At 41.9% G+C, this 22,110-nt stretch overlaps 1 protein-coding gene across 5 annotated transcripts in view; it reads right to left on the reverse strand.

Moving 5' to 3' along the window:
* The window catches only part of col14a1b (collagen, type XIV, alpha 1b), a 166,445-nt gene that overhangs the window by 97,371 nt on the left and 46,964 nt on the right, over positions 1-22,110 (reverse strand). For all 5 annotated transcript variants that reach the window (XM_004574223.5, XM_004574222.5, XM_004574224.5 and 2 more), the window contains 6 exons: positions 7,461-7,619; positions 7,219-7,338; positions 4,606-4,770; positions 3,732-3,893; positions 3,224-3,393; positions 1,810-1,936 (listed from right to left, as the gene is read on the reverse strand). In XM_004574223.5, coding sequence (XP_004574280.1) covers positions 1,810-1,936; positions 3,224-3,393; positions 3,732-3,893; positions 4,606-4,770; positions 7,219-7,338; positions 7,461-7,619 — 903 coding nt within the window. The remainder of the gene's footprint in view (positions 1-1,809; positions 1,937-3,223; positions 3,394-3,731; positions 3,894-4,605; positions 4,771-7,218; positions 7,339-7,460; positions 7,620-22,110) is intronic.

The raw sequence follows: 22,110 nt of genomic DNA on the forward strand, positions 1-22,110 counted from the left end.
TCGGGCCACGAATAAATAATGAAACACCTGTGTAGCTTTTATGGCCCAAATTCACTGTTTTCCTTTGTAGTACAACACATGTCTGCTGCTCTATCACTGCTATTACAGATGCTGCAACTCAACAGTCATAAATTGGCTTCATTGGAATTGAGTGAAAAGACCAAAGGTGTGTTGTTCATCTCGGTCCTGTCAGTTTCTTCAAAGCAAAATTAAAGCAATAAATAAATGATTAAAAGCTCTGCAGGTTAACACTGAGTCTTTCTCTTCAGTGTGAGCAAGAACACATTTCTACTGCACAGAAGCAGAAATGGTTTGATGCAGAGAATTAACAGCACAATGAAAGATCCCAGGGGAAGACTGTCTTGGAGGTTTAAGACTGAGAGCGATAGTGAATAATAGAAGAGGTGCATGCTGGGAAAAATGAAGAGTTCAGATCCCTCATTTGGGACTTAATTCTTAAATGAGGCTCAAATGGACATTGTTCATTTGCCTCTGCAACATGTAGGTAAATCTTCATCGTGTGGTTTTCACAGTTCTTCAAACGGCCGCTTGAGACTCAATCCAAAAGTGAATCAATCGCTATCAAGCCAAGTTACAACAGAAATATGAAAAATTCATTCATTCATTAAAAATGTATTAATGAATTCATCTCGTCCCTGACCTGTGTTTGTGCTGGCGATGCCTTTTGGAGCTCTTTGAACAATTTGAAGTAGTCACGGTCACCAAACGTTCACCTGAATGTGAAACACCCTCAACCACTGGCGATGGCTCAGGCCTCTTAGTGGGAGGGAACCCGTCTGACTCAAAGGAACTGCAGTCGCTCTCAGACACATTCACCGGTTTTTGCAGGTAATCACATCTCGATCATAGATGCAAATAAACTGCTGACACATTACAGTCAGTCTCAGTCTGTAACGATGAGCTATGAGCGCAACTTCGCCACAAGATGTCACGTTGCAACTCAAGACTCGACTCAGCTGATTGCCAACTGGCTGCATTCTGCTTACACATCTTCATAAAAGCACGGCTGCCTAGTCCCTGCATCACTAAACTGTGTAACTGTTTGTAGACGAAATTCTGAATCCATCCATTCTCTTCTGCTTATCCTTCTCAGGGTCGCGGGGGGCGCTGGAGCCTATCCCAGCTGTCATAGGGTGAGAGGCGGGGTACACCCTGGACAGGTCGCCAGTCTGTCGCAGGGCCAACACACAGGGACAGACAACCATTCACACTCACATTCACACCTAATGGCAATTTGGATTATCCAATTAACCTATCCCCACAAGCGGCATGTCGTTGGACAGTGGGAGGAACCCACGCAAACACGGGGAGAACATGCAAACTCCACACAGAAAGACCCGGCCTGATGGTGGAATTGAACTCAGGACCTTCTTGCTGTGAGGCAACAGTGCTAACCACAGATTGTTTCAAATCTGTGAGGTTCTGACAAAACTTTGTATAAAGAGTTAGTGTGGCTTTCTGTGTATGTAGGTAGTAAAAGGTTTGTAATTTCACAAACATACTGCATTCATTTCCACTCAATACTGAACTAATGCATGAAAAAACTGACTATGACTGGTCGCAGACCTGGTCCCCAACTCAAAGGCAACAGGACTGCAAGGTGACTGCACCAGGTTTGCTAGCATTAGCAGAGAAGTCACTGTTAGCTTCAACATGTCTCAATGAAGACGCCAATATTGTTGCAATTGAGGCTTCAAAATGGGCCTTACAGACCATCAGATGCTGCATGGTGCTTACTACCATGTTTCCTGCTTCCATCTGCTTGAATGAGTAAACATATAAACTTACATGTAGTAGCACTTCCTCTCAGGGCTTCACTTGCGGCGCTGCGATAGACGGCAAAAACAGCCACCTGGTACTCTGTCAGAGAGTTCAGATAGCTCAGCTCCACGCTGTTCTGTGTCCCCTGGACCACCTAAAAACAGATCCCAGTGGGTCACAGCCTGGATATCACAGCAGTGTTATCAAGTGCAGTAAGTGTACAATGCTGGAATGAGATAAACCAGTCAGTCAGACACACTAAACAAGTATGTTTGCTTGTGATGCTCATTCATTTCTGCTGTGCTCTCAGGGACATAACTGTCTGATACAGCTGGGATTAAAACAATCTTAATTTGCTCTAAATTAGAGCTCTTCATGTCTTTGTAATAGACAGCAGAACTTTGTTTGTCAAAAAGCATTAAAATACAGAAAAAAATCTTCTGTTTATTAAGCGAGTGCATATCACAAGGTTGAAAAAAGCACCACATCTTGCTGCAGGCATTCAGCTCTCTCCAAAGAGATTTAAATTGAGTGTAACTAGATCAGATTAGCTTTGATGAAACCTCAGTTTTCCTTGTGGGGAAACTGGGCCGTTCCAGCTGCAAGTTGTAATAAACATCAAAGAGAAATGGGATAAAAATAAGAAGGAACTGCAGGAGCATAAATATAAACTTGGAAAATTACAGCACTGCATGTCTGCGTGGTGATATAGGTATGGAAACAAAGTTTGAATGTATTATCCGGACATTTCCGCACATGGGAAAACACCTACGTCACAGAATAAGTCAGTGGATGTCTGTAGTTAGGCACACTGATTAAAAAGACACATCAGTGCTCCAGTTTTTCACATCTTCCACAGCTAATGGCTAATAATGAAAATAACAGAATATAGTTTACCACAGCATACGAGAGTGCTCGCTTTTATTATTCCCTTACTGCAAATCCTGCATAATTGTTGGCATTTATCGTGCAGATCACTCTGAGAAATTACTTAACTTCTGGAAGTGACCCTTAAAAGGATTAGCCGAGCAGCTTTAATTAAAATGCTGCCACTACATCACAGACAGTTTGTATTTTATTTGCTCTGTGGAGGCGAATCAGGACCAAAGTTCCACTAATTAAGGGGACAAAAGAAAAGCGCTCCCTTCAGTCAGTTATAAGAAGCCAGAAAGCCAGATGAGCCGCCTAACAATCACACAGTAGTTTAGACTTTATTGCACAATTACAATAAAAGCAGGGCCGTTCGCTGTGGTGGAAAAACTATGATGGAAGCTGAAAATTAAAAGTGAAAAATAAAGAGAACTATTTGTAGTTTCTTGAAAATTGCATGATTTGCATTAATCGCCAAGAAAAAGTGTGTTTCTTTCAGGCATGAAAAACTCCAAAAATAAATGAAAATAATTAAAATAATAATGGACCAACAATAAAACAAGTAAAATACCTTTTCTTCTGGCTGCCCCCCACTGGCAGGGTAGTACACCACTCGGTATTTCTCCACCTGACCCGATGCGTGTGTCCATGTCACCCGGAAACTACGAGCAGTTATCTCCGAGGTCACGAGGTCACGAGGTGCAGCCACGACGGCTGGTGGCGGGGCAGGCTCCGCCCCCCCTGCAGATAATAAAGAAAGCAGAGATTTTTCTTCTATTACGTGTGAAACTCGGGTCAGACCAGCCTGCGAGAGCTGAAATGATCCTGTTGTGTGTGCAAAGTGACTCTGAAAGTAATAAACTGCAACATCTCTGCTGCTATCTGAAGCCACATCTGTGTTTATGCGGCACAACGTTGTGGGCATTTCATTACAAAGATAACAAGGCTGCAATATATTTGGTGGGGAAGTGGTCTTGTTATTTTTATAACCAACAGCATCAACAAAGCAACACCGATGCAAACAGCAGCATCTTCGCGGTATCATCTCCGACTCTGCTGATTCCTGCTGCTCTTCAGACCTTTGATCTTCTTGTCGAGCTGCTCCACGCGGTCGCAAACGGTCTTGGTGAGACCTTCCACGATGTCGCTCATCACGCTGAAGTCTGCCACGTTGTAAACGTGAGTTTCCTCTGGAGGTGAGGCAATCGCCTTCAGCTCATTCTCATCGGCATTTTTCACACCTGGAGGGAGAGGAGAGAGAAAACCGAGTGATCCGACTGTCAGCAACGGTGACATGAAAGGTGTTGGAAATAAGTTTTCCATGACGCAACCAGAACATGAATATATACACAGGACTTCATCTACAACAGCAAAACTATTCGCCAGGCTGTGACATGCACTCTCTGCAACAGGGTTTCTTATTCCATCTCTAAACTTTCCCCCTGCTGAAACTACAAGCTAAAGCTGAAGGCTGACAAGAGCAACAGACTGAGTCCAAAGGTAGCATAGCATCAGGGGTAGTCCGAAATGAAATGCATTAAAAATATTTATAAGACAAGAAGCATCAGCATGAATCTAAGATGCTGCCTGCTGTTCTTGCCTCATGAATATCTGCAAATATCATTAAAGGTCTTTTATTCAGTTTTTGTCAGTTAATTAATAACCTGCTATTTCAGCACAAACACAGAACGGCGGAAATGTTGAAATTAAGCTGTGACTGTGCTGAAGAAGAAAACAGAGTTCAGCCTAGAAAACTCCAAAGGAAAAACTGTGAATCTTTAAAGACATCAGCTGGTTTATATGAAGGAGAGCTCAGTGAACCAAAGGAGCTGCACCATTTCAACACATACAGACAGATGTATCATTGTGCTCTATGTTTGCCATCAACCAGCTGCACGTGTAGCAGAGCAACAGCCGAGCCCATGGTGTGTGGAGCATTTAGTGCTGTCATACCAATGGCAAACAGTTCTATCCCAGCATCCTTCAGGCTCTGCGCTGGGGGTATGACATCATCCTGGGACTTCCCATCCGTGATGAGGATTCCTATCTTGGGAACACCGGGTCTGGAGCCTGACTCGGGTTTGAAGCTGTTCTCCAGGACGAAGGTCAGAGCCAGACCTGGTCGGATTCAAACAAAGACAAAGCGAAAACATGAAGATGCTGAAATAAAAATAAGAAGAGGAGCCATTTGATCTGGAATCATCGCAGCCTCGGCCATCTACGATTTGTTTAAATACTCTAAAGTCTGGACTTAGATACTGAGTGCTGTGGAAATTTTGCTTCATTTATCAAATATTTTTTTGAAAACCAGATATTTTTTTCACACATTGAAATCTGAAGCAATATTCAAACATAAATATCTCAAAAACTATTAAACCAGGATCTGTAATTTGGGAACAAAAGTACTGGCTAGTTGAAATATAAAAAAAGACCCAAAGTCCCAAATTTGGGCACAAACCAGTAAAAAAAACAACAAAAACCTTGTAAATGTCACTTAGTGATATATAGCTGAATTTCACAGATTCCTATAGAAAACATGAACATTTTAGTCACAACAATGAAGAAAATGTTGTTTTCATTCAGCTTTCCTGCTGCGTGGAGCAAAGCTGACGAGTCAAAAACATTAAATGTAGGAAAACCATAAAAACATGGTTTACTTTTACTATAACATACTTCTGCATACATATTAAATCTATCATGAGTTGGATAAAGTGCGGGAGATTCGAGCCGTTTATCGTCTGCACTTTTAAAGCAACAGTTACGTCCTGGCTGACAGTTTGAGTGTACTTAAAGTTTCCCACTGAGGTGTAGCGAGGACAGATAAATGCCTCTGAGCCGAGACGTAGCCTCAAGAGTTGCAATCAAAGACTTGAAAATGATTGTTATAGAGCGCCTTATTAGCTCAACAAGGTTTTTGTCTAATGAGCTTGATAACATAATGAGCAGCTGAGTTCAGCTGTGTCCATTAACGACATTACAGACGTCTTCTTCAACTTCTAACAGACTGTTAAAGTCCTGCTGCTCCCTCGAGCGATAGATCAGTTTCATTAGCAACACAAGAAGTTCAATTTTATTTAAAGAGGGTCAAATTACAACAGCCTGTCTCAAGGTGATCCATACTTCATGGTAAAGACCCTGCAATGATTCCCTATCAACAAAAACAAAACCACGAGGAGGGTCGGGGAGGGTGGACGTCTGTGATAAATCCCTGGGGTGAAACGGTTTTTCTTTTCCGATCCTGTTTGTACTCTCCAATCAGAATAACAGATAAAGTGAAGGCTTCACAGTGAGCTATCAGGACGCCTCCATAAGACTATATTACAATTTCAGTCTACAAGTGTCAGATGAGTGGGGGAGATTTTTAGGCCCAAACTGAGACTGAATGTTCCTAATTGTGAATATTCTGTCAGATAAAACAAAGCTGTCATAATTTTTTGGTTTTTTAATTTAAGAGCAAAACAATAGTATTTACAACGTGACCGGAGGGCAGCCACACATGAAACCTTCCAGAGATTTCTAGGGTCAAACTCATAATTTAGAAATGTAACTGCACATCATCTGGATGGTGATGGAAATGCATCAGTCTTTGCTCACAACTCCATAACTAAAGTTTGTGCACGAGGAAGACGCCCACTCAAGTCCAGTCAGTTTACATTTAATGATATTGACTGTTTTGTGATGTTCACTAAACCCGAGCAGGTCATCTCCATCCAATCCTGGCTCCTCCTGTCAGTGTGGCGCAGTAACACATGGGCGAGATGCTGAACCCTGAGTCAGCCTGTGTGGACGTACACGTGCTCAGGTATCGATAACAAAGTACCGTATGTTTTAATATGCCTGATGTTCACGAATCTTGGCCTTTCATTAATATAACCAATAAGATCTGCTCTGGGACTGAAAGTTTACCTCAGGCAGCTTTTGGACAGCTACTAGAAACTCAGCTTAATGCTGATTATTCTTTCGTCTTGAATCTTGTGGACAGCCGGGACCCTCTGCTTCATTAGTGATGCTTTCCACGTGGATTCATTTTTGTATAATTCAGTTTTTAGATTCTTTAATTTTCTGTTTCCCCTCTTCCCAGAACAACACGAAACAAATGAAAGTGCCTGTTGGTAGAGTTGATGGTTGTTTAGTCCAAGAACATCCTGATGAATTCCAGGATGAAGTCATACTTCTATGAAATGTTTCTCCTGCTGGTTTAAGTAACAAACACAAAAAGACTAATTTTATAACTATTATTCAAATAACAGCATGTGCTGCATTCCTGCTTTACCAATCTTGTCCTGAATATTGGTGAATGTCTTTATTTATTTCCTTCTACTGTCCGTTAAAAGTGATGCTGAAACTTTAGAAAGCTAGCCGACCTTCTGATTCACACTCAGCTCTTATCAGCCGAATGCGGCAAGGTCACCAACACTTGAAGACTAATCCAAAATGAGCTCCCCTCAGTTTAATAAGCTCGGGCAAAAGGACAGGCTTTGGTCCAAGTGCACCTCTGAGCATTATCTGTTCACTCTGATGGGGAGAGCAGACCATAATAACCAGTGGGAGGCTGGGGTTTCGCACCTGTCAGTGTGTTTCCTCCTTTATATGGCAGATTCTTCACAGCATCGATTACAGACTCTTTAGTGGTGTGAGCGTTCAGATGCCACTCGATCCTGGGGTCTCCACTGTACTGAGCCAGACCTGCGTGCAAAAGTAAGAGTGGAATTTAAACTACAATTAGGTAGTAATATTTAACAGTAACTTAATAACAGATTCCAGTCTGGCTCAGACTCCATCCTCCAAAGGGACTGAAATCTTCTCACCAATCCTAGTCTTGTCAATCTCCACTGAAAACGCCTTGACCAGGTTCTCCAGGAAGGTCCTGACCAGCCTGAAGTTGATCCGCCCGATACTCCAGGAACCGTCTACCAGGATCACGATGTCGGCTATGGCTGGAGTCTTACACATAAATCCCGCTTCAGCTTAAAATCACAAGAAGAAAACAGGAATTTAGAAAAGACTTTGAAAACAGGAAAACTCTGAACTTTGAAAAGCTAAATCAGCAGAGGAAGGTTTCCCGCCATGATGGTGGACCACAAAAACATTTAGCCTTCTGCCTAACATGTGACTGAGACTCTAAACAGGATCCCAAACTTCCACGGCAGCCTACAGCACATACGTGATAAATCTGCACTGGTAAAAGTAGGACAGTTTGATGTGCAGCTTCTGTCCCAAAGTATTACAAAGTGTTTCATTAATTCTAATTCAGTTCAACACAGTATAATTAAACCCTAGAGGAGCGAGGCGCTTCGTTTTAGCAGATGAAAAATAACAGCCCCCTCTGTTGTTTGTCTCAACAGTTTACTGGGTGATAAAACAGACCTGACTCTAATGAGGAAACAGCAGTTCATTTACAAAAGCCAGTGCAGCACACAGTGAGCCAAAGGCCAAGCAAATTAGGAAACAGACATATTTCTGTCCACCAATTATCTTTCACACGGAGCTGAGGAAACCCGAGTTTGGGTCTCGATGGGAAATACTGCAATCGTTAAGGGTGCTGGGTTTGAATTCAAGAAGCCTCCAAACTGCTTCAAACCGGAGTTGAATATGGCACCTAAAACTCCCAGCAGATCCACTGGAAGAGGGTCGCTATACTGGGGAGTTTCCCAGTGGGAACATGTGTAGCTTCATCACCTCTCTGCAGCCCCTCATCCTCTGTTTGCTTTCAGCAGCCGCTCCTTTAAAGTCAACTTTCTACTGATTGGCTGTCGGTCACAAAGCATTTGAACAGCAGGTGGGTGTGGCTTCTATGCCTGAGATGATGTAATAAGGATGTCCCCTTCCACTGGCAGAATCAAGATCCAAGTTTGTTTCACACTTTTTCTTTAAAACTTTGTTTTCCATCCAGTAGCTGATGTTCATAGAAAATCAGAGTATATAACTTTTGAAATTTAAGTGCTTCTTTTAATGATGACATTGCACTTCACAAAAATCCCATGCTAAATGTGAATGAAGACATCCCATCATGTTACAGTTCATGAGTAGTGTTACTGTGGGTTAGCAGCTGCTGTAAGATTAACTGCAGCTACTATTTACATGATGCATTCATACACTTACAGCAGGTTTCTATATTTTATTGGACAGTCAACAATATATTATAAGAAGATGATAACTGTCCAGTGTAAGAAAAAATAAACACGATGCACAGAAGAAAGGCTGTGAGGGACTTCAGAGACTGTTAGCTCCTCTTTATTTCCATATCCCTGCACTGCAGTTTTAACAGGCGTGTGCTCATGTACAGATAGAAACTGCTCAACCTACAGCCAACCGAACTCTGTCGCCTCGAGCTCACCCTGGCCAGCACTGATCAATACCAGGTAAACGAACAGGTGACTGCACCTGCATCTTAATGCCAACACACCCCTGAACCAACCGTCAATGCAGCGTAAACGAAGCAAGTAGATGAATCCAAATGTCTGCCCCACGGCGATGAATACCACGCCCACCACACTAGCTTGCTATTAGCAGCCGCTAACATCTCTGCATACACGTTTAACAGCAAGATATTTCACCATCAACTGTAAGTGGAATTATTACAAATTGGAAGAATTCAGGAAAAACAGCAGCTACAAACAAGCAGATCATTTAAAGCAACAGAGGAAGGTGTTTAAAAGTCTCCAAACACCATCTGGCATTGATATCAGCTGAATCACTGTGCACCAGGAGCTTCATGGCACGGGTCTCCTGTAGGTGTAATGTGTAGGTGCATTATAGTGCATTTCCCATGATTTGATGTTTTGAGGATAGTGCTGGAGATCTGTGTCTAAAGCATCAGTGGAAAAACTCATAAAAAGGTTTTCAGCTGGGTTGAGATGAGGTGACTGTGACGCTCCAAGCATACGATTCACATTCGTCTCATCAGGCTGTTCACCGAGCTCGGTGTGCTCTGGATAGAGGAGGCCGCTGTCATCAGGACACAAGTGCCTCTGCTCAAAGAAGCTTTCTATTAATTAGCAGTGAGCCTTTCAAAGTGGAGAAAGCACCATGCCCTCACATCATAAGAGGCCACCAGGTGACATCAGTGTAAGGGTCAGAGGTTCAGGTTTTCCCTTTAATTGAAACCAGGCTACAGATGGCCGTACGGTGCTGTGTTAAACTTTGATTTTGTGTTTCCATGTTTTAGCATTAGGAGAAATACGGAGTGTCATCCAAAAAGATTAAATGCAGAAGCATCCTTTGCCTCTGGGACACAGAGGCTCTCCCTTCTACGTTTAAAAGCTTAATTAAAAATACTGACATGCCCCTTGTGTCATTCTGAATGTGTACTGTGACGGGGATCGCTCACGGTGGCTTCATCACATGTAATTACCACCATCTGTGCAGCTCTGTGGAATGGCCTCTTTATATTTGCTCAGTTTTGTGGTGCATTTATTAAATGTTTTAGACTCAAAGGTTCAAGCACCATAAATCCACTGTGCGCTACCTGCCCGGCACCAACTGGCAAAAAAAGTTACAAATGGCTCAAGGATATTCACTGATGAGTGGCTTTTAATTTCTTCCTACTAGCAACAGGATTCAAGCAGACGTAAAACCCATCAGGAACCCTGGAGGGTCATTCGGTTTAAGGTTTAAAATGTGGAAACAAATGAAGCAAGCAGGGACCAGAGACAGGGTCATACTTGCCCAGCATGTTTTCCTTGAACAAATAAAGCTTATCAGTACACACTGACATACAAAAGCGCAGCCATGATGCATACCGATTATAAAAACAGAGCCTCGATGCTTCGCCCTAACAGTGGATTAAGTAGAATAACCATTTTACTCCCAGGAAGAAACACGAGCATTGATTTCAAGCATGAGCACAAATCTGACACATAGTTGGCTCAGTGCTGCTGCGTCTCTATACGTGAGATCTAACGTGTGTCGCTGATGCCCGTGGCACCCAATTACTTATCCTGCAGATGTAAAGGAGAATATTTCTTTCGGGTTATAACATGTCTCAAGAGGTGTATCGTTAAGTGTGTTTGGAGGAGGGCAAGGGCATTCTTCAGCAGTCATTTCATTCATCGCTGACAGGAACTAACTAAGGTATCACTTCTTACAAGTCTCTACAGTGTAGGAATTTAAGCCTCCTCCTCGGTCTTCCAGCCGAGTCTCGGAGCCGCTGTTCAGCGTGACTTCAGATGAAAGCAGTGACATATAAAACACACAATTACTCCGCGGCTCTGGAAAGACGAGCTGTGAGCCTGGCATCAGGTTTGTGTGGTGAGACAGAAACTGAAAGTCGTTTTTGGGTTGCTGTCTGCACCACATAAACATCTGAAAGTTTTGTCTGTATCAATGTGCTATAGTCTTCTGGTCCAAACTATCATTTTGGAGGCTTAAAGACTTTTGACCTGTTTGTTTTTGCTCATGATTTAGACAAATAAAAGCAGCTGGAGGAAAGACTTACTTCAGATGGACGAAGCAGAAACTGAACACAGTGAATCCTCTCTTTGGTCCAGTTTTACTGCACCAAACGCTTTTGTACAAGCTGCTGTGATGCACATGGTCTCGCTTCATGTTGGTGTTGTGGCCACAAGTTTTACCGTGATACCGAGCGATTCATCCGTCATGCCTAAGGACCGGTTCACGACACATTTTAATGCACTGGGAAAGAAAGATTAGTCAGTGTGCAGAGTTGCTGTGGTGAAGCAGCCAAACCACCATCTCTTCCTGAATAAACAAAGCTTCCTGACATGAACCGCAGCCTCTGACAAACCTCAGGGTCACACTGCAGCATCCAACTTCTTCATTTTTCAAAAGTCATCAGCTGTTGTTGTCCAATACGTGTGTCAAGTGCTGAAAGCACGCGGTGCATGTGTGAGCACTGACGGCGACATCATTAACACGATTTGAGACAGAGGCTCAGGTTGCATCAGCTTCCTGTTCGTTTCTTTGAAGTCTCCCATTGTTTCTGATTCATGTTGAACTGAAGTGAAAGAGCAAATTGTTTCTGAGTCTAGATCGGTTCAAGTCACTAATAAAAGGACAAAAACTTAATCATATCATATTCAGCCAACAACAGTTTGACAAATGAAGAACCTTCAGCAGTCTTGGGCTGACCTGAGAAGACTACAGTTTTTATAAAGTGCTGTTTTAACTCTATAACACAAAGTAAATAAACAGATATTTTCTAGTTTGGAATGAACTATTTTGGTGTTATTTTTAGTTTGCCAGATTTGGCATTAAATGAAACGATACAGCTTGAAAAGACCGAACTAAACACAGAATCGTCTAAAGATGAAGGATTTGAACAGAATTAAAGATGGAAGAGGCGGATTCTTCTTAGTCAGCACAGGAAATGAAACAGAAGGGCAAAGCAGTGCTTGGGGGCAGCAGGTGAAAGAACTACCTCTCTTTTAATAGCACGTCTGGGAACAGACTAGTGCCTGGACAGATGGCAGAAAGAGTACAAAAGATAAAGAAGAAGAAGAACTGGGAAAAAAAGTGGCAGACGCGTATTAAAGGATGAAAGTACACAAGTGAGTCTGCTGCGAATACCAATGCTGTGTTTTTCTCTGCTTGATTTCCTAATGCCCCCCTTGGCATTTGTTTTCTTTTATTTCTTATTCTCTGTGAGTGCGCTGCACTGATTCTCCTCCAGCACTAATCATCAGCACTGCTCTGTTTTATTATGCTGTAATTGCAATGCACATCTATATTTTCACTTAATAACTACTGTGCACACACTAATCACACGAGAAGCAGCAAACAGGATAAAAGCAAACTGGATAATGTGAGAATACAAACAAAAAAATGGAGGTAAAGAGACACGCAGAGAGAAAAGAGGGCGGGGCCAACACACTGAGCAATGAGTGTAACAACACAAGCGACTGACATTTGTTATCACACAAAGGAAACACTGTTTGGTTTCACAGCACAAACTGCAAAGGAAGCACACAGACGGTTATCGTCACAGCTCCATTGAAGCGGACTGACACCTGTTTTTACTACAGCAGCAAAAATGAAGAATATCATTGTTTTTGGGTATTTTGCAAAACTGTAACATTAATGACTTCGTTAGAGGCCATCCTGTGTCTGTGACGGTGTTTTTGTCCATTCTGTTTACCTCTATGATCCATATTTGTTTAGCTTCCATGTGCTTTCGAGCTTCATCGTGTGTATTTCTGGTTCTTTGTTACTTGTTTATTTGGTCGTGTCCTGCTCGTCGTGGTCTCTGTCGCTCAGTCTCTGTTTTGTGTTTCCTGTTTTATTTTAGTAGTGCATTGCTTTGCTTCCCCTTTCTCCTTATGTGTTGATTTATTCCTCCTGTGTTCTCACCTGCTGCCCCTCGTTCAAGTCCTCCCTCTCTGCTCGTGGTTGTGTCGTCCCTGTTTGCTGTGTGCTTCCTTTTGTGCCATGTTTCCCTCTTAATGTTCTGGTTGTTAATTATTAGTTGTTTGTAGCTTATAGCTCCCAGTTTGTAGTTTTAGAGTTTCATGTTTCGTCTTTTTTAGTTGATCCCTTTGTGTTTGAGTCCGACCTCTGCCTGCCACACAGTGGTACCTGCCACAGGCTCACATGAGCAGCCATAAGTAACATGTAGGAAAGGGTATTAGAAACCTTTCGTTTTCTAAAGATGTGTCTATAATTTGGTGTTTTCATATACATGGCAGAAAGTGCAATAATAATGTGAATAAAGCCACGTTTGAGATCGATGTCATATAGAAATGTTAGTAAAACAATGAACTTTTATTTTGAAATGTAAAACTAAAGCTCGTTTTAACTTTGTTTAAAGGCAAAGAAACAAAAGTAAACACTGGTTGAAAAAGCACAAAGCTAACAAAAGTCAACAATGGAGGGAGGAGAAAAGAGCAAAGGTCAAAGGTCAACCCAGTGTGACACCAACCGGGATGAAAAAGAGCAAACAGAAGAAACATGAGGAAGTCTCCTTACAGGAACAGTCTGTGCAGAGCATCAGTTTTCTATATCTTTAATAATCCTGAGATACAACTTTGATTGTTTCCACACAGAAAGTTGCAGTTTTATATGTTTTGGTAGTATTGTAACTGTTATAGACTGAAATGTTGTCTGCTGTTCACGCTTTGCCTCAGAACAGAGCCGAGCGTCAGCCCGAAGACTAGCGTAGCTGACTGACAGTCGAGAGGAGGATAAGATGCTGGGATCCGGTACTGAGACTGAGACTGGCTCATCTGCTGGGATTTTACTCATATAACCAAGTTTTGTATGTTACCCTGAGACTGTTTGCATCAAGGAATTAGTTCATCCCTGATGATGATGGTGATGATGATGATACATTATTAAAAAAAGGAATTGGGTTGCTCATCCACTGCAAAACAAACTACAAACATGTCTCTAAATATATGTAATGAGTCAGCAAAGATTCGGTTTTAAACTGATTCTGTAATTAAGAATTATTTTCTTTCACTGTCACAATCCAGCTGTGAGCCAGCTGTGTCCCTGTAGCTGTTTACTTCCTGATATAATCACTGAACAAAGTTGTCATGAATTAGGAGAGAAGAGTGAGTTTTAGTCATTAACAAAGACTGTTGGGTTTTCTTGGTATTTAAATAAAAATAAATAGACAGCATGCGTCACCTGTCCTGCAGCTCACTGTGCTGCAGTGTACAGATGCCGTTTGGGAAGGAGGGCAAGAAGAGCGGCAAACAGACAGTAGCAAAAAACAAAAAAAGCTTCATTGATGGTTTCTTCAAACAGATCATAAAAAGACCTTTAAGTGTTCCAGGTCGAGAAGTCAAAGCGTCGCAGGTCTGCAGCACAGCTGAGACAGGAAGTGTCGAGACCGGTGAACAGAGGACATGACCCGAGTCAGCTCAGTGTAAACAATATTATAATGAGTCTGTTTCTCTTTACTGATATTACATATTCATGAGTGAAAGCAGGGCCCAGAGCTGGGTCCAAACTCAGCCTGATACCATGTCCACAACAAGGCAGCGTAACTGTCAGGTTACAGGTTCAGTTACATTCACTGTGTAATGAATGAGTCACGGTTCATGTTTCCCTTCCATTATGTTTACACAGTGTGTGTGCGGCTACTGCTCGCATGGATTTAGACAAGACAGCGATCAGCAGAGCTGCAGCAGAGAGACTGCATGAAGATTTGAAAGAATAAAGTCTCATGTTTCAATCAGACAGCCACACTGACAACAGAGCAGGATGCTGCAACCAAGCCCAGACATCCAGCCCGTCTCAGGAAGCACCCAAAATTCCTTATCACACCGAGTCCATGAGCCCACAGCCACCGACTGTTTGATGAAGCTTATCTGAAGCGCATGTGCAACATTTCTGGCTTTAAAATACAGCATGTCTGTGATTCTTTAGCAGTGTGAAGCTTATTTAGGTGGAGAAGTAGCAAAGCAAGTCCAGCACTTAGCAAGACGCCCGAGGCAAGAGCAGAAGAGCTGCGTTGCCAATATCTGCTGTGTCAAAGGTGAGCTAGCCCACCTGAACACTTTCTCTGATGGGTTTGTCTACAGTAGAGCTAACCTACGTGCCGGGAAGTCAAAGGTCAACGTTAACTTCCGAGCAAAGTCAATTTCATCACTACACACTGAGGAAAAGCTCGTGAGAGAAACTCAGCGTTCAGCTGAGTTCAGATTCCACATGGTCATCTGCCTGGAAAGTTCAGCAAGTACAACAGTAAACGTGGTTTTTACAAAACGTCTGTGCCTTCCTGTTTCCCATCATCTGGATCATCATAGTCACCTGGAAACAATGATGCAGTATCTACCTACTTATGTAACAAAAACTGTTTACTTAGAAAAGACCAGGTGCTCTGCAGATTGTTAAAGAGTCGCTGAGAAATAACGAGACTGTGGAAAACCGCCTCGTCCAGTTTCTGTCGGGGACATTAAAGCGGAGCAGGTTGTTAGCATGCAGCCCAGTAATGTCACAAAATCACAGAGTGATTGTTAACTACTTCAATTTATTCATTAATATTCACACTTTAAATATCCAGGACTTTTTCACTTTACATAATTATCTTTGAATTATGGAATATTACAGATAAGTTATCTCTCGAAAGAAAAGCCAAAGCGGATATTTAACCTGCATTACTCCTAATGACCAGCAGGGGGACCTCCATTAGTTACAAACACGACTTCTAGTGGCACCGAAGTCAACAGGAAAACAGGCTTAGTGAACAGTTTCCTGGTGAGTTTATGGGTATAGTCACTAGTCTTAAAGCATAAGACATGAAGTTATTTTTTTATAATTTCTGGTCACTGTTAGAGTCAGAAAAGAGAATAAACATGTGTTAATCAGATCTGACTTATGACTAATCAAATCCAAGCCTTTAATGTGCCATCAGCTTTCATAACACCAACATGGTGACGGTCAGAATGCTCCAGGCTTAACGAGATGTAATTGACCAACAGGCGAGGTCCCGGTCGTCGATCACCGATACTCACGTAACTCATTTGTTTTCATTAGACCTTGAGCAAGGCACTAAGCTCCAATTTGCACAAATGAAGCTTCTCAGCTCCTGGTTTTCCTGCAGTGGTCACTCCTGCTGGAGTGGTGAACACGCGAGCTCAGCATAAAGAGAGCGGCTGGAAAAACAAAGGTCACAAATAAGTAGAGAAACACGGTCATGTGCACAGTGTGCAGAAACAAGCTGCAGTGCTGTAAATCTAAAACAGGTTCAGATACATTCAGCAGTATTAGGCCAGATAGTTATTTGTGATGTAGAAATCTCATTAAGTGTCAAATGAATGATCTGTTTTTTATCGTTGCCGAGCCTCTGGAAGGACCGTCTCCAGCTACGGGGCGCAGAAATTAACTGGCTGGATGAACCTGAGTCACAAGCTTGCAGTAGATTAATGCACCTCATCAGAGTCAACATAAATCTAAACCGGGACAGGCGAGCTCATGAACAGTTGCCCATTTCAGCCGTGAGAAGCTGAGTGAGAAACAAAGGTCTGAAATACAGCTCAGAGGTGATTCTCCGGTCAGCATCAAATATTCTCCAAAGAATTTTGTAATTGAATTCATTATAACATCGAGACCAAGCTACTACAATCAATTTGTCTTCATTATGGCGTAAAGATTTCTTGAAAGCTCTGAGCCCTCAGCAGCATTCTGCCACAGTGACTTCCTGTTACCACGATGAGTCTCAGCTCGTGGGTGGTGAGTGAAAAGTTTGCTTTCAGGTGTCAGGCTGTGGCAGGAAACATTTCTCATGCAAATGCAGGAAAAGTAAGGAAAGGTCCACTGTTTGGGGTAATGGCACCCCAATTTGAAGCAATTTTGATCAAAGACTTCTTTTTTCACCTTCTACATCTAACTGTGTGTAACATTAAATTACTCTAATTAACTGTAACAAGTTTTCAAGAAGGTGTAATATTTCTGTTGGAGAGTGCGGAGCTGAGAAGTTCAAAAAGCCAAACTTCTTTAAAAGTTCTGGTAGAAAAGGAACAAACCCAGTCTGAATGTGTTCCTCCTGTAGCTGCATGAACACATCAGCCCCGCACAGCTGGCCAACAGGTGTGCATCACACCACGGTGTGATTAGGTCATGTAAAGTCAGGTGCAATGAAATAATTATCCAGAAAATGCAGTGCTGTGCAAAAGTCTTGAGTCTTTCCTACGCTGGCAGTATGATTGGGATCGTCGTCACGCTGATAATGAAACGATCTGATGTGGTGGCTCAATAGCTGAGGGTACTTTTCAGTGCTTTCTGTAATGAGGCCTCTTCTATCAACAACAGAGCCTCCACTGTGTTTGACAGATCACCTCCTCCATACGTACCCACTCATCACTCGTTACCACCTGTTGCTACTGATTCAACTGGGTTCTTGTATAATTGGGCGTCTCTGCGCCTTTTCTGCCTCCTACTGTTCACTGAGGCCTCTCAACAACTGAAGAACAACTGAAGGAGGATGAACTCGGGTCCTGTGTCACATCTTTGCTGCTTTTGTTTTCTTATTTTTTTAAAGATACGACTTTCAGATACTGTCCATCTGCTGAGGGGTTGATTATGTTTTGTCCTTCACGTGTCCAGCTCACTTAACTTTTTTAAGAATACACTACACAGCATATTGAGATTTACTAATACTGAAGCTCTTTGAGAATCACCTTATTGGTGCAGAAATACTATTATATACCAGTCAGACTTATCTGTGGTGGGTTTTATAGAGTCAACTAAACAACCCCCTTTTTTAATAGACGTTAATAACAAAGTGCTTAAAGATCAAATTTTAAAATGATTATTTACACAGAGCAGGGTCATTGCGTAAGTTAGGTGCTTTTTTATTCTTGAGTGATTCATAGATCAACGTTAGCAAACATAAAAATCCCTCTGAAACTTCTCAGGTACAAGAACTGAAGTGAAGTGAGTGAAAGCACTGAAAGACGTTCAGAAAGTCCAGAGAACTATTTACCCCAAAATAAAAGAAACGATGGCTCCAAACAAAGTGTAAAGAATCAGCTCCAGTAGCAGTATTTATTCTTTGCCAGGAGTACAGAAATGAATCCTTGCCCTACAATAAAAACGAGACGTCTCTCATGCATGAAGATGTGAGACTGGTGCCCCAACAACAGGTTCACCACTGAGGAGAGGAGCTGTGATTGGGAATCATCCAAACATGAACTTTTCCTCCGCCTCAGTAGAACCACTCAAAGCTGGAAAAACATTGTTCTTCTTGTGATACTGAGGAAAACACTCAATACTGCTTTCAGTACCACAGGGAAGAAAAGGGATTATATATATAATTAGAGAAGCATATTAAAATTAACCAATTATAGCACTAATGTGTCTGATAAAGTGAAACTCTAACACTACATTAATGCTTGTTGAAACAGGAGATTTCCACATTTAAGCTTTTAGTGACGGAGGGCCCGGGTGCAGGGGGGCGGCATAAGACACAAAAACATTCAAATAATATCCGAGCATAGATGTTGATTTTCTGCAGCCAAAAGTGACGTTACCTGTATGAGAGGGTGGAGCTACAGGTAGGTGTAGGTGCTAGCTAGCTTGTTTGGCACGCTGCATCCTTGGAGACGTAGGTAACGTCTGCTTGGTGCTCATTTAACAGACTAATAAAATACTAAAATTTCACTCATTAAAACTGAAGCAAAGGCTTTTCAGTGAGCTGTTAGCAGAGTTAACTACTCCACAAGTCACATCATTGTCAGATAATTGCATCATAAATGCATTAAAAAGTCTGTTTCTGTGACTTCTGTTAACTGAGGTGAAAAAACGATCTGGTGTCATGAAAGAGGAAATGTAATATTGAGATAAAAACGTTCGTTTTCTGCTGTAGAGGTCATTAAAAACATCAAAGGGTGAGATGCAATGAGATTCTGGGAGGGCAGACCACCTGTTTCCTAGGAAGACTAAAGGGTTTCCACAAGTCTTTGGAGAAATCGATCATTATCATCAAAACTTTCAGAAACCCTGAAAACGTGTGTTGCATTTGACACGAGCAGCAGGATTTCTAAGACTTGTTTCATTTAAATAAGTTTTGTTATAAAATATCAAATGCTGTGGAAAAGATGCACAGTGGCAAAAATACCACCCCACAGATAAAGAACATGGTTCCAGTTAAATGCACAGGAAATGGAACAGCGCACATCCTGTCCTGCACACTTTGACAGTCTCGATCGACTGACTGCAGGAAGGAAGAACCAGAGTGATGAGTGCAACACAGCAAAGATTAAAAAAGAGACAGTTTCAAGCTAATTAGCAGACGTATTAGTGAGCAAACGTTCACATTCTGGTAGAGTTTTCCACCTAGAGTACAAATCCTCACAAACCGGAGGGCAAGCAGATACACTGTGATTAGCACAGGAAATATTATCTCAGGGTTACTCGTACATCTTCATTTTTTCAGAGTCAAGAATCCAACTCCAGCTTCCACCGGCGCAGCATTAAAGGCTCCCTGCAGATGAATCAGCACTTGGCTGCAGCCCATTTTCAGAAAAGATAAAACTGACAGCAAGTCAATCAGGACAAATCAATGAACTGTTTCAAATCAAGACCCCCCCACCACACACACACACACACACACACACACACACACACACACACACACGAGCACAGAGCTGTGGTAATTGCACCTGTCAGGGTTGACTGAGCCAAATTGTGCCTAACTACTACATAATTACTTTTTTTGGGAATCAGCATAGCAGCTGAAGATCCCAGACTGGAGCCTTTATAAGGTGTGTCAGTCGGCCTTCAGCTCATGACACCAGCTGTGACTGTATATCCCTGGATTCAACCTGCTCCAGTGTCTCTGGCTTTAAAAACAACCCACAGCTGCCCACTGCCCTCTCTACAGAATCACACACTAGATGAGTGTAGACACACAACCTGCAGACGTCGTACGATATGTTCTGGTTACGATGTCTGAAAAAGACATTACAATCTTCTGTTGTAGTTCCAGTGATAACAGCTGAGCTTAGGTTGCACTGAAGCACAAAGAGACACACAATGAGTCGCACATCTTTAGACTTAAAGACTTTAAGACTAAATGAAGGTTTCCACGGTTTCCAGTTCTCCTTCATTACCTGCGGTTAAAGCACCCGGAACTTTCCAGAACAACTAAATCTGCTGGGCAGGTTCATGGACTCTTGTATATAATATGAAAATAATAACATCACACTTACACAGTTTTTCCTTCTCATCCCTGTGATGCATTCAGGTGCAGACATAAAGTTTCAGTCACAGCAGTTCAGCATCTAACTGAGCTGCAGAAACATCACTTTAATCTCTGCTCGTGACCACTCTGACGCAGCACCTGCAGGCTGTCGGGACTTTTACTAGATTAACTCAACTTCGGTTCATTTTAGCTTCCTGTTATGACATTATTAACACTGGTTCAAACTAGAGATGGCACGATACCACATCTTTATGTCCGATACCGATACCATAAATTTGGATATCGGCCGATACCAATATGAATCCGATAGTGTGTTTTTAATCAATAAAACTGTTTTTTTAATATCTTGCTGCATTTTGTATAAGTTTATACTCAAGTTTAAATAAACAACAACACTAAAGCTATTCTGTTATACCTGTGTGTAAAAAACACACTGCACCCAAAATATTTCATAGTTCAGCAAAACTGATCAATCTAATGAACTTAAACCTGCTCCATCCTCCCTATTCTGGTGTTTTAACGAGTACTTAGCAGAAATATTAAGCAACCTAACTAATAGGGTTGCAAACTCCCAGCAAAAAATAATAGGGAACCACCCCCCACCCTCCACCTCATGATGCTTAATCGATGTAATCAACTTTAATTTGATGCAGTGTGAAAAAATGCACAGAAATAAATAATTTTTCAAGAATAATTAAATAGATTAAAATTAAATCAACATCTTTCTTCAACAGAACTGCAGACTGCACAGATGGTTCCCAAAGGAAAAAGTACTATAGCTTACTAGGGTATATTAGACTTAACAGTTACTATATACAGTAATGAACTTCTATACATTTTACATCAGATGAAAACTTTGGGTGTAAGAGTCAGATAATTATTGATTAAAAGCTCGACATTTTAAATGAGAATAAGAAAGAAAAGTATGTCTCTGTGCCCCCTTTTCCCTGTTCATGCCCTATCGGCCCCCCTGGCTAAACTTTGCTAGATCCGCCCCTGCACAGTTACAGCCGTCAGCTGTAGAAAAAGATCCTGGTGTAGAAAGTAATATTAAATACATTCTAACAACAGCTTATCAAGCTTAAACGTGCTGCTGTTGTTCAGCCGCTGGTTTCCTGTTTCTGCTGCAAAGTGGGCCAAAAACAAAGAAGAGAGACGATCAGCTGATCATTGATCAGTTTCAAGATTGAAGTAGCAGCAGGAGAGAGAGAGAGAGGGGCAGTAGCTCCATATATCGGCTGTTAAGCTTAACGCAGGAATGCTTTACAAACATTCAGAGATGAACTTACACACTTGCTTTACTTCTCTCTGGGATAATTTCCTCAGGGATGAAATGCTGGTTTGAGGCTACAAATACACAGCCGCTCTATCACGTGACCACACTGCTGCGACGTGCTACGGTTATGAGCTGAGTTACACTGTGTCACAAGTTTTGTGAGGTGTTTGTTTGATATTTAATGGATCAATTACATTTTTTATTTCTCTCCAATATCCGATCCAGTAATTTAGGTCAGTATCGGACCGATACCGATACGTAATATCGGATTGGTCCAGCTCTAGTTCAAATATGAAACATTCAAACAAAGGAAGAAGAAGAAGAGCTGTTTTGTTTTGTACCATTTCCTCTGTCACTGTGGGCATTGTGGCTCTATGGGTTGGGCTATCACCACACGTTCAACCTCCACTGCAGACACTGACGGAAGTGAGCAGTCACACAAACTGGGGCAAAAAGAGCAAAGCTCCAAAAACACGACCCATAAATCTACAAACACCTCATTAACGCTGAAACTCCAAAAGTCTAGAACCGTTATTATCTGTGTTCAGAAACAAGAATATGAACAGTAAGAAAA

The sequence above is a fragment of the Maylandia zebra genome, linkage group LG22, assembly GCF_041146795.1.
Source record: "Maylandia zebra isolate NMK-2024a linkage group LG22, Mzebra_GT3a, whole genome shotgun sequence".
NCBI lineage: Eukaryota > Metazoa > Chordata > Actinopteri > Cichliformes > Cichlidae > Maylandia > Maylandia zebra.